A 17022-nucleotide genomic window follows, 5' to 3' on the forward strand; every position below is an offset into this window, starting at 1 on the left:
TATATATCATTCCATTTGCTCAAGTCTATTTTTATGTTCCCATTATATAATTGTTTAATGTATTAGGACAATAATTTTGGAATTCTGTAATCCCAAGCCTAAACCAACATCACTGGTATTCTTATTTATAAGCGGAAACTTGGACATAGATATACACACACATACACACAGAGGGAAGATCACGTGAAGACTCAGGGAGAAGACAGCCACCTACAAGCTGAGGGTCTGGACCTCAGAAGATGCCAACCTTGCTGACCCTCCCTTCACATGATTCCATGGTGCCAGCGCAGAGGGGGGCCTTAAAACCTACTTACCAATGCTAATCAAGCCAACAATAAATAACAGATAAATTAGATTTTAGACTTCCATTTGGAAAATACGTTGCTGTTTTAGCTTGGTTTTCAATGCAGGCTAAATTCATACTCAATTCATACTCAACCCCAAGTTTCAACATGGGGGTGTTCCCTTCCATTTATGGAAAAAAAAGAAAACCCCAACAGGAATTAAGTCTATACACAATGGCATTTCAAAATTAAAGAAGATAATTTAGGAGATTTGCAATTTTAACTAACTTGGAACCATTTTAGAAAACTGACTCCTCCCTCCCCATCAAAGGGTAAAGAGGGCTGAAGTTGATAAAGATTTACTCACTATACAGTACAAAATTTCTGTTAGTTACAGGTAACTGACCACCAGTTACTGAAAGCTATGATTTGGTCAGGAGCATAACAAGGAGCTTCTTGCAGACAAAAGCAATGTCAAAGAGACTGGTCCATTAAATAAATGGCAGTTGCATTGGTAAGACCTCAGATGTGTGTTCCTGGGGTTGCATGCTTCAGGAGCAACTGGGAATATGTCACAAAGACTGAATATAGTGAAGGACATCTCTTACAGGACTTGGAAGTCATATCGTAGTAGGCTGCCAGGTGAGTATTCTTAACAACATAATTGTTTCCATTTAGATTGTACTATATTTCTGAGCTCTAAAGTGGCCTAAATGAAAAAGCAGTTTAAATTTGGTAAGTGTGAAATGTAAGCTTTTGGTAGGTATCATACATATGCATACAACACTATGATAAGTCATATTAAAATTTATTTTAAAAATACATGGTTAGAAAGCACATATTACAGTGGTAAAGCAGCAGCAGTTTTTATTTATTACAAATTCTAAAAAATAATCCAATGTTATAAGCAAAAAGGAACACTGATTATCATCAAAAACATGTAAATTTAAAATTATCTACAATCGTACACACACACAAAAAACTCTGTATTTGAGTAAGACCAAAGTATCTGTTGGTTTTTACAGATATAGAATTTTGGTAGAGTTTTAGGCCCTATCAATGGTTTCTGTTAAGTATAATGATAACAAAAGAAAGCAATGAAACAAACGGATACCAAAGATGAAGAGCCTGTTAACCAGGCACGGGCCAGAGAAACCTGCCACGCTGGCAATACAAGGTTCTTTACCAACGGAGCCGTGGCCCGTGTGCTCTGCCCCACATAGATGTTGGTGCTGGTGCAGAAACTGCAGGGGCCAGGACCTACGGTGCAGCTCCAGGGAGCAGCCATCCTTCCCATGAGTCGGAGAGGATCCTTGGTCCTTATCATTTACCTTGTACTCATGGGATATTTGGAACGGAAATGAAGGACCCCAAACTACTTTAGTTTTTCACTTCATGTCCTACCCTGTCATCCCAAGACTCCCCAACAAAAGGCAGCTATAGACACTCACACTTTGCAGCCTGCCAGACCCACGGTCCTGGTTATGATCCCCATGGAGCTGCTGCCAGTGGTCACTGAAGGCTCTTGAAAGCCAGCGATAGTGGCAGTGGCTTCAGCTAAGGTGCATAAAAGCTAAAATAGTGCTGCTCCCAGGGTTGCCAACTGAGTTGAGCCATAACAAAACGCATTTGAAATGAACAAGACTAAACTGTGTACATAAAAACAATAACGAATGTTACAAAAACCAACCACTAAACCAACAACCCCAACAACAGTAGATCGGGCCTTTCAAAATTCAGAAACCAGAAAGCCATTAAAAAATGTTTAAATAAAATTATACAAGGAGATAAAAAAAGAAACTCGGCTAAACAATGAACTCAAACAACGTTATTTTCACACATCTATGTGTCTGAAAATCAATGACCTGTGCTGGCATTAGTTCCTACGTGAACTTTGGTACTTCTTCCCTTGATATTTTAGAACAAGCTAGAAAATGTTAGGTAGAAAATGTACAGAGAAGGCACTATTTTGGCACTAGTCAAAAACCAAAAACAAGCCCCCAAACCAAGCTAATAATACCCCCACAAGACATTCACACGAAGCAAGTGTATATTAATATTCCCTGATGCACACTCTAAACCCAATCCTTTAAAATCAGGTGGGACACTGTATTCATATTTTTGGTTTGAATTCTACTGTCGCTTGAAGCATATCAACAGATACCCAGGCACAGAACATCACGGGCAACATCACAGGGAAGGAAGAGTTGGAATCCTGGCATAATTGCGTCTGAGGTTTATAATCTCAGAATATACTGATCTAAGAGGAAAAAGAGCTCAGACTAATCTGGTCCCTCCAGCATTATCAGCACTGGTGGGCGATTACGCTTCCTTATTCTCCCTGCTAAACAGTTAAATGCATTTAGAAAATAATTTGGTAAATATAATTTCTAATTCAAAAGATCATAACATACTCAGGACTTAGAAAATATTTTAAATTTATTATTTGAAATTTTAAAGTTTAAAAAATCCTTTATTCAGAAAAATTAAAAGAAGTCAGGGTCTTATCTTTTAAAGGAAACAGAAAATTCTGAAACATATTATGTCTGAGTGGCTGACAATAGAAGGTTTTATAGATATCAACATTAGTTTTTCATTAATGTATATATCCCAAATGATGTTTTGGTCTTTTCTAGATATTCGTCTCTGGGGAAAATGGCATTAATTAAGCAATAATCTGTATTTCAGTATATATCAAAAGTTCTAATATAAGTAGTTTAAATAGTTTCAAAATTTGGACTTGCATAACTACCTTGTTAAATGTAGGGTTGGTATGGCCTTTGTATCGTTATTCACAAATCATAAGAGTATAAAATAAAAGTGCTATTATAAGAAGTTTCTCACTGAAAATGTTCAGAGAGCAGATTTCCTAGTGCAAAAAAAGAAAAGTAATTTAAGCTGTTTTTACCCAATCACAATTAAGAGAATGCATATGCATTTTTTTAATTTCTGGAAAGAAGTTTATGTAAGTGTGTCTGATTACTAGTAAAATCCACACAGAACATTTTGGCAATCCTAAGAAAGCAAAAACAACATTTTGTTCAAAAGGTTGTGAATTCAAACGTAGTAACAGACAGACAGTAAAAGACCTGCTAGTACTGACTTTTTCTAAAAAAGCACAAACCAAGGCAGAAATCAGAAGAGGCACAGCAGAAGAAAGCAAACAGAAATTCCCTAATGCCCCCACCCCACTGCATTTCAGATCATAAAGCATCTAACGTACTAGACTTCAGTGATTTCATATTAGAAACATTATAAATATATCTTTCTGAAAGAATCTATCTATAGAAAATATACATAAAAAATTGCCATATATTTCAAAATAGTTTAAAACCTAGACATTTTGCATAAGCATACCTATCAATACAAAACATTTTTTCTGTCAGTTGGGTTTTTAAAATCTAGACAACAGGATCACTTCCAAAGCCCATCATAAACCCAGCTGACTTAAACACCAACATTTGAAACACACATATATACACATGTGTATATATTAATATATACACTTACACATACATACATACAGATATTTGAGTTTTCACAGGAGAAAAAAAAAGGGTAGTCACGAACAAAGCATCTTTCATAGACATTTGTGTTTGTAAAGTGTTTCAAGGTAGAAAAATTATTTTTAACTCAATTTTGCTCCTAATTGAACACAGTGGGCATAATAGTTTTAGCTGCCTGTCATGTTCTAAATAAATTTCTCGATTGTGCTACGTAAAAGGTTTAATATCCACACGTGAAATTCTTCATATTCTCATGTGCAGGGCCTGATTACCGAATCAAAGTGCTTCTCAGAATGCTGCAGTAACAGCAAAGATCTAGGATTAGGCCCACAGTAATGATTACAGAAATACTTTGCCTCTTGCACAGCCTTCTCTTCCTCTCCAGTAAAACATGCAATACTGGGCCTCAGATTGTACTCTGTGCACTCTGGAAATTGTGGAATGTTAGTTCTGAGTTCTAGATCTGAGATGCTACAACACTAGCACCCAGACTTTCCTACCTGTTTACTGGATTTTTCATCACAAGAAACTCCTAAACAATCAAAACTTGCTTTTTAATGACGAAAATAAAATGGCTGATCTCTTGGAAGAGCTGTCAGAAAATCAGTGTTTTCCTCGCCTTTGTATTAAGCTGGTCACCTGGGCTTGATAATGTGCTAGTCTCATCTCGTGAACCATGTAATTATTTGTAAGAAAAATAATTCATGAGAAGCGAAACATATGGAAGATAAGTAGTCCACGTATTAGATAAACCTATAAAATGAAATACAGTAATTAGAGAATCACACATTTAAAAACATATTAATCATATAAAGATTATTGTGTTTCTATGGCTTTAATTCAATTAGGCTAATGTTTTTGGTTTGACATTTTAAATAATCATGTATTTAACTAAAATATTCTATTCCTCAACCACTGATGGGTTTTTCTAGAATACTGGAACTTCTATCAGTAGTTTTGGTGTGGTCATTTAAAAATAAAAGAAATTAAAAGTGCTGAACAATTTATGGGATGGGAGAAGAGAAATATCCCTAAATGTTTCCAAATTTGTAAAGTAATTAACCTCCAATTAAAATAAATAAGTTTATTTATTAAAAAAATAGAAAAAAGAAACATCAGAAGCAAATTATTCCTTCATTTCCCACACCCCTTTTTTGCATGTAGTAAAGATAGAATTTACTATTGGCTTAGAAAAAAAATACCCTAAATAAATTGTGAACTGTGATTATTTATTAACTAATGGAAAAAGGTATAAATCATTTCACCAATTATGTGATCAGGGAAGTTCTACTGGCTTGTTTTAAGTGACTTTTAAAACAGGGGTGCTTGGGGTCTTATCCAAGCACGTAACTACTCTGATCTTCAAATGCATCCTCCTCTCTGCCACTTACACGAGCTTCTTGCCCATGGGGACCACCTTCACTTTCCAGCACAAAGGGTCCCTAGGAGCTCACACTACCTCTCTCCAGCCCAACTGGACTGGGGCGGGGTGGGGGAGTGGGGAAGATATCATTCACACAAGGTGAAGGACTCACATTTTAGGACCACTGTCTCAAAGAAGACAGCCATTCAAAGGGGTGTCTGCCACCCGCTGACACAGAAGGCCGCTCCTGCCCTGCAGGGTACTGCAGACACAAGCACTCCGACTGGCTAAACTGTCAGCAAACTGTCATACCTCACAGAATGAAAACTCTGTGCTCAACCCACTGCCGACATTTATAAGTTACAGAAAAGGCTCATTTCCTATCCCCTCCCCTTACTCCAGAGCAATGACAGACACAATGATGGGTAAATGCAATTTTAGGATGTTCTAACTTGACATAAAGTCCAATAAGGAAAAGTGACAGTTATTTCCCCAACCACACCTGGCACATTCAAGATACTTTTCTATTCAGTGATCACCTCCATTTTAGTGGGTGCAGGATAGGCTACTGATGAATGACAACACTGGAAAAATGCAATGCGATAAGAGTAAGACACCAACAACTTTTAACAATGATATTCCCCAACATATATAAACATACACACACACATGCCCACATGCCCACTCTCGGGGGGATATTTATCACGGAGGAGCGAGCTCAGAGTGGTTTCCCTAGATGTGTGAGTCACCATCAGAGGAGGTGCTGTTCACGTGAGTAAGTATAAATTAGGGTGAACTGTGTCTGCAGCAAATCCATGACAACCTGGTGTGGTGATGACATCGTCATGGTTCCCTCCATGCAGACCACGTACATGAAGACTGTGGGCCAGTTCTGCCCCAGCAGGCACTAGCATTCGCTCGTTTTTTCGTGGAAAATGAAAGGTAAACTCAGGTTTCTTTGGTGATGGTCACCATCTTGCATGGCAGATTTTTCTTCTGTTGCTGCGTTAATGTTGTCTGAATACATATCTTCATCATCATCTTCTTCATCCCTCGGATTACCCTCCAGGCTGTGTCTAATGCCATAAGCGAAGTAAATCAGGAAACCTTTCAGAGGAAAAAGAAATCAGCTTTTGGTGTGATAAAATGACTGTTTGTACATGGAAAATTTTTTTTTTTACTGGTGGACAACTGCTCTACAATGTTGTGTTGGCCTCTGCCACACACTGACATCAATCAGCCACTGGTATACACACACACCCACACCCACGCCCCCTCCTGTAGGTGGCAAATTTAATATAGAACATAATAGGATCTTTTGTGCCTTCTCTTTCTGTGCTATTTTAAAAGGGCAGAATGCAAGTACAGCATATCCCATGCAAGGCCGCTGACAAACATCTTCCCAGTAGAAAGTGCTTCTTCATTTATAACGTGTATATGCAATATTTTAATCTGTATATGCAATATTGCAATCCTGGAAGGTGAAGTCAAGTGGGCCTTAGGAAGCATCACTATGAACAAAGCTAGTGGAGGTGATGGAATTCCAGTTGAGCTATTTCAAATCCCGAAAGATGATGTTATGAAAGTGCTACACTCAATATGCCAGCAAATTTGGAAAACTCAGCAGTGGCCACAGGACTGGAAAAGGTCAGTTTTCATTCCAATCCCAAAGAAAGGCAATGCCAAAGAATGCTCAAACTCCCGCACAATTGCACTCATCTCACACGCTAGTAAAGTAATGCTCAAAATTTTCCAAGCCAGGCTTCAGCAATACGTGAACCGTGAACTCCCTGATGTTCAAGCTGGTTTTAGAAAGGCAGAGGAACTAGAGATCAAATTGCCAACATCCGCTGGATCATCGAGAAAGCAAGAAAGTTCCAGAAAAACATCTATTTCTGCTTTCTTGACTATGCCAAAGCCTTTGATTGTGTGGATCACAATAAACTGTGGAAAATTCTGAAAGAGATGGAAATACCTGACCACCTGACCTGCCTCTTGAGAAATTTGTATGCAGGTCAGGAAGCAACAGTTAGAACTAGACATGGAACAACAGACTGATTCCAAATAGGAAAAGGAGTACGTCAAGGCTGTATATTGTCACCCTGCTTATTTAAATTACATGTAGAGTACATCAGGAGAAACGCTGGGCTGGAGGAAGCACAAACTGGAATCCACATTGCTGGGAGAAATATCAATAACCTCAGATATGCAGATGGCACCACCCTTATAGCAGAAGGTGAAGAGGAGCTAAAAAGCCTCTTGATGAAAGTGAAAGAGGAAAGCGAAAAAGTTGGCTTAAAGCTCAACATTCAGAAAACGAAGATCATGGCATCTGGTCCCATCACTTCAGGGGAAATAGATGGGGAAACAGTGGAAACTGTGTCAGACTTTATTTTTGGGAGCTCCAAAATCACTGCAGATGGTAACTGCAGCCATGAAATTAAAAGATGCTTACTCCTTGGAAGGAAAGTTATGACCAACCTAGATAGCATATTCAAAAGCAGAGACGTTACTTTGCCGACTAAGGTCCGTCTAGTCAAGGCTATGGTTTTTCCTGTGGTCATGTATGGATGTGAGAGTTGGACTGTGAAGAAGGCTGAGCACCGAAGAATTGATGCTTCTGAACTGTGGTGTTGGAGAAGACTCTTGAGAGTCCCTTGGACTGCAAGGAGATCCAACCTAAAGGAGATCAGTCCTGGGTGTTCATTGGAAGGACTGATGTTGAAGCTGAAGCTCCAATACTTTGGTCACTTGACGCGAAGAGCTGACTCATTTGAAAAGACCCTGATACTGGGAAAGATTGAGGGTGGGAGGAGAAGGGGACAACAGAGGATGAGATGGTTGGATGGCATCACTGACTCAATGGACATGAGTTTGAGCAAGTTTCGGGAGTTGGTGAAGGACAGGGAGGCCTGGCGTGCTGCAGTGCGTGGGGTCGCAAAGAGTCGGATACAACTGAGTGACTGAACTGAACTGAACATGCATGTTCTTCTCAATAAATATTTTTGAAATATTTATGTAAAAAATATTTACCTCCTCAAAAGTTAACACTATACTTTAAACAAAAGGATATATAGGGAGAAGTCTCAAATACTCCCCAAATACAAGTGCTGGATTATTAGAGACACAGTCAGATATTTTGGAAAACATGTCCTGTGTGAATGGGCTTCACAGGTGGCTTAGTGGGTAAAGAATCTGTCTGCGATGCTGGAGACCTGGGGTTTGATCCCTGGGTTGGGAAGATCCCCTGGAGGAGGGCATGGCAACCCACCCCAGTATTCTCATCTGGAGAAGCCCAAGGGCAGAGGGGCCTGGCAGGCTAGAGGCCACGGGGTTGCAAAGAGTTGGACACAACCAAAGTGACAACATACACACACACCCTGTGTGAGCAGGGAACATGGGTGTGCCTTACACACGTTCCTGTCATCAGGAGAGGATGAATTACTATGTGCAAAGCAACTGTTCATTAACAACCACACTGACTGAGGATCAGAGGGGAAAGGTTTTAAGTATTCTCACAGGATATGTAGGCATTTTTGCTGTGTTTTAGCTATAACTTTAAAAGTTGACTGTGAGTTTTGGGTTGATGTGAAATGCATTATATAGTTTTCCCATGTAAAGTAATGGGAAGCAGGCCACCAATGCGTATTTTGGCATGTGCAGTTGTTAGAACTGATTCTATCTCCTCTCATGTCCTTAGAGGTTTGGTGAGCTAGCATTTCTGTCCTCAAATAAAGGTAGCGACGTCACCATTTTACAAAGAAACCGAGGCACTTAGAAGCAGGGGTGGAACGTGACCCCGGCGACACGGCTAACAAACAGCAGGGAGGACTGAAACACGGGGAGTCTGGTCCCGTAGTTCCCACTCTTCACCACGGATAAGCACACGACTGAGCTTCAGGGAGCAACAGCTGAGGAAAGAGGCAGTGGTTTGCGGAAAGGGAGGAGCGTGGGGAAGCTCTCCGCCAGAGTACAGTCTTCTGGGCTCCGAGGAAGGGAGGGAGTCCCGCTTCCTGTGCCCCGGGGTTTGCGCTCGGCTTCCTGGCAGCCCCAGGGGAGGTGGCGAGACCCCGAAGGAATGACTCTGTGGTTCATCCTGGAGGGCACAGCCAGTCGCAGGGGGCTCCCATCAGGATCCTGGCCCTGATAAGACATAGCCGCCTACCAGGAGCGGCCGCAGGGACAGAATGCCCCAGTGCCACCTGTGTGGATGGATAACCTTTGATCCGCCCCAATTCCTTGGCACCGTGTCAGATTCCACCCCCCCCCCCAAAATGGGCAAAACTAGTGCGGCTGTGGGGGAGGGGAAGACCGACTAGGTTAAACCTCCCATTGGCTCAAGGGGGTTGGTGGCTTGATACTGAAATGAAGTTAATTTATAGCCAAAGCAAACACACACACACACATGCACACACACACACAAGTGAGTGAGACTCATTATGCCAACGGGACGACCGTCAAAAAGCACAAACTCTCAAACTCCTCAGGCCACCAGTTACAACAAAGCTAAACTCTGAATTTACAAGTCAGCTTTCACACAGGACCCTGCAGAAGTCGTGATGACAACAGATGCAGTGTAGATGTAAGTAAGCTCACTCCCAGTATGTAAGGTCAAATTCTACCCCAAGGGTCTAATAAAAGACATTTAGGTATCGGAAAAGAAATTTCTTGCAATTAGCTCATTCAAAATGTTGCCAGAAATTCAATGGTGCTCTGGAAGGAACTGGCTCTGTAATCAGATTTTAGAGGTGCCATTTGCAAATCAGATCCCTTGACTTTTGGTGGGGGGGCTTCATTTTTCTCACTCAAGAAGTTAGAAAAAATAGGATCTACGGAGTTTTACAGGGTCAGTGCAGCAATTGAATTTTAAAAAGGTATTTGGAAAACATCTGGAAAAGTAGACACTCGGTATTCTAAAACTTGGGAAAGGAGGAAACCAATGTTTCTCTGAATGCATTTCTCTGAAACGGCATACGACATGGGGAAGAGAGAGCCCACATTCAGAAAGTTAAAACAGGAGAAGACCCACCAAGTGCCATCCAGACGCTAAATCGGATCCAGGTGTCTGCACTCAACTGGACCATCAGGTAAATGTTCACCAGGATGCTGAAGGCTGGCAGGAACGGTAAGAATGGAACCTAAGGAGGGGAAGTATCTTCTTAAATATACTCAAATTTTAAAACACATTCCTCAAATTGTTTTGACATGGTGGCAACTAATTTGACATACATAGATACTGTCACAGTGAGTCAGTAAGATTATATGCTCACAGAAAGAACAACTTGAACAAAAACTACTTATCTAGAGAATGGGCTTCCCAGGTGGCTCAGTGGTAAAGAATCCACCTGTAATGTGGGAGACCTGGGTTCGATGCCTGGGTCGGAAAGATTCCCCTGGAAAAGGGAATGGCAACCGGTATTCTTGCCTAGAGAATTCCATGGACAGAGAAGCCCAGTGGGCTACAGTCCATGGGGTTGCAAGAGAGTCAGACACGATTTAGTGACTAAACAACAATGTCTAGAGAATACTTAAAGGAGCCCCGTATTTCCCATTGTTTACTGCAGCCCAAAGCTACAGAGGGTTATCCAGCCATTAACACCTGCATTACCACCAAGATGCAGTAGGTTTCAGGGATTAGTTTAGGGTTTCCTGGTTTCATTCTGATATCAGGAGGGCATGCCACTGGAACTCTGACTACTCTTGGGATCTCAGGGGGATTCTTCCAGGAAGCCCTCTTCAAGCTAAATTCTGCTCTTAGTTCAAATGGAACAGAATAACTTCACTTCACAGTGGAAGGGCTTTGGGTGTGGGGACTTTCCTGAATTTCTAAAATATTCTAGTTATTTTTCTGATGCTTTAGAGTATTGAACAAGAAATTTGTTTACTATTGTATAGAATAATGTACTAGGAGCACACTCAAGTTTTTTAAAAGAACACTTAAGACAAAAAGGAACATCCCAAAGGACTGTGACACTCTTGTTCACTGGTTAACATCATAAAAGTGCTTTTAAAAAAAAAAGAAAAAAGAAACAAGTCACTAAAACTAATGTATACGAGAAAACATGCATAATATTTAGGATCATGAATCCTCTTGACACATACCATAAAGGCTACTTTCTGCTGATTCTGGGGCTGCCTCCAGATGATGAGCACGATGGCAACACAGAGAACGAGAAACAGCACCAGGAGAGCCAGGCTCCACGCTTCCAGTCTGGCGATGGTGTGGACGCTGTGCGTGGTCAGAACACTCAGGCCCAGGATGAGGAATGCTGCAGAGACGACATGTTCGTGAAAAACCAGCACGTGACCTTCACTCAGACCCTGTCATTCAAAGTCTATTTTGATATCAAGTTCTTTATATATCTACTCTGCCAAATACTGAGATTCTTCATTTCTATTTTGGAAAGAAATCCCTGATTTCCGTGACTTAAGATTCCCGCTTCACTTACTCGTGACTGTCTCCTCCTTAGGAGTCAGCCTCCCCTCTGGGCTCTACCATCCTGCCTTCCTGCCAGTCTCAGATGAGATCACTTGGACTGATGGAACGTTGTCCAGGGTGGCTAGTGCCCTTTTTTTCCAACGGGGAAAGCAAGTCTGTTCATGTTCAGCTGTTGTAAACACTGTTCATGCAAACAAATAATACATGATCTGCACCTTTTCTTCCTATTTCAGAGAGTGGCATCACTGCCTACCCAGACGATCTCTGATCATTGAGTCTGAATTAGGGGTCCCTCCCATGTGCTCTCAGAGAAACTTGAACTGCCCTTAGCTTGCCACCAATGAGGCTGTCCAGTGAGAGCAAGGACTATCTTTCCTGACATCCTGAGTACCCAGTGGGGTTCCTGGCACATCAATAAATGCTGCTGAAAATACACTTCATCATGTAACTGTGGGGAGCAAGCAGGTCTGCAGTACGGCCTCCCACACTCCCCGGGTCCCAGCTCGGTCACGGGCAGGTGCACGTTGCTTCGCACAGGAAGAGCCCCTGCGGCTCACGAAAGGGGCCAATTTTGTACTTCTGCCACTCTCACCTCAGGGCGGCAGCTCCCAACCTTTCTGGCATCAGAGACCAGTTTCACGGAAGACAATTTTTCCACCGACGGTAAGGAATGGTTTGCGGATGACTCAAGTGTATTACGTTTACTGTGCACTTTATCTCTATTATTGTTACATCAGCTCCCCCTCGGACCATCAGGCATTAGATCCCAGAGGCTGGGGACCCCTGCCCCAGGGAATTTCTTCCTTTCTTCTTCAATTACCAATATACCATCGATTTATCCTGCTAACATAAGGAAGATCTCAATGGCCAGTGACCCCTTAGGTAAACATTTCAGGACTGAGCACAGTGCTAACATATTCTTTCATCCTCTTTCACATCATACCTGCTCCACCCACACACACCCACTGGGTCTTCATAAGGAATACAGTGAGGGAACTTACCCAGGAATCCTACCAGAAAGCTGACAAGAGACGCAGACTGTTTTGTGGGCAGAAGCGAGGGGCTGAAGAGGGTTCGCAGGCTGAAGCCCTGCCCTGGCAGCATGGTGTCCTGAGACTCGCTTTTGGAGGTTCTGTTGGTACACGATCCCAGAGCTTCTTTCTCAGAACAGTACTTGGGTTGCTCGTAAGATAAGCCAGGCTGGTACCTATTCCCAAGTAAAAGTGTGTGTCTTTATTCTCAAACAAACACATGGTCCAAATAAAACAAGCCTCTCAAACTCTAATGGAGACATTTCCATTCATGGCTGGTGCAGTAAACGCACACGTCTTGTGGCTGCAGCCTCAGGGTTGCTAAGCCAGGTCACACACGTGCTCAGCAAAATACCTGCAGCAACTCTGAATTTCCTGATAGCCACTTGATTAGAAAGTTATATATATTAGATGCCGAAGAGAGTTACATTTTAAAGTGTGGCACCTGTGACGATAAATGATTACTCTGGAATTATCTATGTTCAAAGAAGATGCCGTTCATGAAAACAGCAACCCTGTTAACAGAAACCCTGGTTAAATATCAGCTACAGGGTAACATGGGCTTCCCGCGTGTTTCAGCAGTAAAGAGTCCACCTGCAATGTAGGAGCTGCAGGAGACGCAAGTTCGATCCCTGGGTCAGGAAGATCCCCCGGAGGAGGGCATGGCAGTCCACTCCAGTATGCTTGACTGCAGAATCCCATGGACAGAGGAGCCTGGCGGGCTACAGTCCATGGGGTCGCAAATAGTCAGACATGACTGAAGCGATTTAGCACACACACACACAGGGTAATATAATATGCAGCCTTCAGTTTGGTATTGGAAAGTCTCACTGCAGCCTCCCTCCCTGGTCTCATCTCCCTCATCAGCCACCTCCCCCCCCATTCTCCTTTATTACTGATCCTCTTCCTCTTTGGCTGGTGTCAAGATAACAGCCTGCTTTAGCTTCCAACATCTGCCCTGGTCTCCCCAGTGGGATCTTCTGAGAAGCTTTTGCTTAAATTTAAAAGTAATATTTGTCCCCCATCTAAAGAAGAAATATGCTCACTGTGAAAAAATACACAAAAGCATGCAGAAGAAAATCAAAATAATAACATTCAGTGTGAATCCCTGTTAGCATTTTATTACAATTTCAGCCAGTTAAAAATGCAAATATGTGTATATATTTGCAAAAATCATTTTTTGTATGCAAATGTATGGTAGTTAAATAAATTCAGATGCTACATATAGCTTTGTATCCAGAAACTGATATCTCTCTGCATATAATTAAATGTAATTTTATTTGCTGTAGAACAGTCTCCTGAATAAATGTACTTATGTAACTATTCTATTTTTTTTAACTGAAGTATAGTTGATTTATAATGCTGTGTTAGTTTCTGGTGTACAGCAAAGTGCTTCAGTTTATATATATATATCCTTTTTCATATGCTTTTCTATTACAGTTTATTATGGGATACTGAATATAGTTTCCAGTGCTATACAGTAGGACCTTACTGTTTATTTATTAATTATTATACTATTGATAGGGAAGCCTGGCGTGCTGCAGTCCGTGGGGTTGCAAAGAGTCGGACACGACTGAGCAACTTCACTAATATTGCTTCCACTTTATGTTTTGGGCTCACTGGCCTTGTCACTGAGAGACAACTGAACTGATTGATATATTATTGATATTCACTTAGTTCAACTTTTTCACTATCATAAACTACCTTTTCCATGAACATCCTCTGCATTGATTAAATCTTTATTTTATATTGGGGGGCTTCCCTAGGAGCTCAGTAAAGAATCTGCATGTAATGCAGGAGACCCAGGTTGGGAAGATCCCCTGGAGAAGAAAATGGCAACCCACTCCAGTACTCTTGCCTGGAAAATCCCATGGATGGAGGAGCCTGGTAGGCTACAGTCCATGGGGTCGCAAAGAGTTACACATGACTGAGCGACTTCACTATCACTATATTATATTGGGGCAGAGCCAGTTAGGGCTTCCCAGGTGGGTCAGTGGTAAAAGAAGCCGCCTGTCGATGCAGGAGATGTGGGTCAGGAAGAGTCCCTGGAGGAGGATATGGCAACCCACTCCAGTATTCTTGCCTGGAATATCCCATGGATAGCAGAATCTGAAGGGTTATAGTCCACGGGATCCCAAAGAGTTGGACACGATTTAGTGACTGAGTACCAGCACAGCCAGTTAACAACGTTCTGACAGTTTCAGGCGAACAGCAAAGGGACTCAGCCACACAAAAAGATTAAATCTTTAGCCTAAGAGCTTAGCAGCTGAATCACTAGGACTAAAAATACAGTATTCTAAAGTGTTTCTATACATTATGAGAATTTGTTGTTCACATAGATTAATTAGGCCAACCTATTGATAATTACCAATTGTATTTATTCGCTTCAGGACCAAGTATGCTAAATATGCTTTGTATTCACGTTTGTATGCCCATGGCCTCTCACTTCTGTGAGACAGCTAACTCCATGAAAACAAGGCCAGTGAGCCCTAACTGTCTTTCTTTCCTGGGCCTCAACTGACACGCACCCTTCAGACCCATCTGGCAAGGAGGACAACTCACCTGAGGATGAGAACACAGGCTGCAACCAGAGAGTAGGCCAGAAGCGTCCCAATGGACATCATGTCCACGAGGGCCTTCAGGTCAAAAAGGAACGCCATCACAGCTATTAGGGAAAAGAAAAAGGGGTGAAGAAGAGAGCTGTGAGAAAATTCCAGACAGCTGATGCAAAGTCAGAGAGATAAGTGATGGGAAATTTTTTTGTTTTAGTGCCAATGATAAGTCAAGTAAAGCGTAGAAAGTGTATTTCTCATAGTTAATAAGATGTTCCTCAGGTCATACACACTGCTAATAAAACTTCAAAACCCCTCAGCGATCTATCAAGTACAAAATACATCTACTTTGATTACTTAAAAAATATTGGCCTGACAAAGAGTGAAAATACTATATGATGGAATATGCGCCTTTGATATTTCAGAAGGAAAAACATTGCCAGGAAATACTGGCAGGCTCCTTAAAAAATAATAATAATAAAAGAATTCAAATGGAAGAGCTTTCATTATAGATGTTACATAATCATTTTAATTTCCATCTGCATTCTGAGTTATATCTTAGACAGGATGAGGTCCAATTAAATTATGCTTCAGATAGAATATAAATCCTATCTTGATTAAAACCACATACTCTGACTAAATTTAAACTATTTGTGGCTACCTCCAAGCCCTAATAATATTAAGAGGCAAAGTATACTTCACATAGTTGAATAGTTAACTTGCAGCTTGCAATTTTTTTCTCCAGTGAAGCATTAAAATAGTGATGATATTAACTGGAATTTACCAAATAGTTGTCCTTATCATAATAAGTAGGGAATACCACACCCCACTCATGTGGCACTCCAGACATCTCAGCAAGCTTTCTATCTTTATGAGCTCAATTTATCTTCAATTCAATAGTCCTATGAGATGGGGGCAATCATTTAGGTTCAGCTTTATTGATCAACATTTGACTGTTTTTTAATAAAACCCCAGCAGTTTCACATGGTTTAACCTAATAGGATCATTACTCTTTTTTAACAGACAGGTTAACTTAGCAAGATTACAACCACTGGGTAGAAGTGGTGTGTGTGTGTGTGTTAGTCGTTCAGTCGTGTCTGACTCTTTGGACCCCATGGACTGTAGCCCAACAGGCTCCTCTGTCCATGGGATTCTCCAGGCAAGAATACTGGAGTGGGTTGCCATGCCCTTCTCCAGGGATCTCCAGCCCAGAGATCCAACCCAGGTCTCCTGCACTGCAGGAAGAAGAAGGCTCCAGCTACACCAATATGCCTGTGGCCCTTCTAAAATAGTATTTTTTCCTTTTTTTTGTTTTTAGATTTTATGTGGCCCATTTAAAAAGTCTTTATTGAATGTGTTACAATATTGTTTCCACTTTATGTTTTGGTGTTTCAGCCCCGAGGTATGTGGCATCTCAGCTCCTTGACTGGGGATCAAGCCCACACTCCCTGATTGGAAGACAAAGTCTGAACCACTGGACTGCCAGGGAAGTCCCATATTGTTTCTTTAAATACATCCCATGCCTTATTTTGAACAATTTCCATTGCTAGTATAGCTACACATTAGATTACAATTTTAATGTCCTGTAAGAATCAAAGACAACCTGTTTTAGGAAGTCAAAACAGAAGAAAATGATAAATTATCCATACAAGCTCTCTAAGTTAAAAACAAGCAAGAAGTGAGACTACAAAATAGCAAAAATGTAATGTTTTAGTACATTAAAAATGCTATAATTATCTTCTTTTAATTATTAATTTCAATATCTTATTATGCTATTAAATTAAATTCTTCCTAAAGGAAGAAGGGTAAATTTTTAAAAATTCTGAATACATAATAGAGAATTAACG

The 17022-nt window shown here is 41.1% G+C and overlaps 1 protein-coding gene across 2 annotated transcripts in view; it reads right to left on the bottom strand.

Annotated features, from left to right (window-relative positions):
- Positions 1 to 3584: 3584 nt before the first annotated feature.
- SLC7A2 (solute carrier family 7 member 2) overlaps positions 3585 to 17022 on the bottom strand; it is a 66816-nt gene continuing 53378 nt past the window's right edge. For both annotated transcript variants that reach the window (XM_069573325.1, XM_069573326.1), the window contains exons 8-12: positions 15186 to 15288; positions 12594 to 12799; positions 11256 to 11422; positions 10183 to 10291; positions 3585 to 6260 (exon numbers count right to left, since the gene is read on the bottom strand). In XM_069573325.1, the coding sequence (XP_069429426.1) occupies positions 6061 to 6260; positions 10183 to 10291; positions 11256 to 11422; positions 12594 to 12799; positions 15186 to 15288 (785 nt within the window). In that variant the 3' untranslated portion in view covers positions 3585 to 6060. The remainder of the gene's footprint in view (positions 6261 to 10182; positions 10292 to 11255; positions 11423 to 12593; positions 12800 to 15185; positions 15289 to 17022) is intronic.

Source organism: Ovis canadensis, chromosome 26 (assembly GCF_042477335.2).
Source record: "Ovis canadensis isolate MfBH-ARS-UI-01 breed Bighorn chromosome 26, ARS-UI_OviCan_v2, whole genome shotgun sequence".
Classification (NCBI taxonomy): domain Eukaryota; kingdom Metazoa; phylum Chordata; class Mammalia; order Artiodactyla; family Bovidae; genus Ovis; species Ovis canadensis.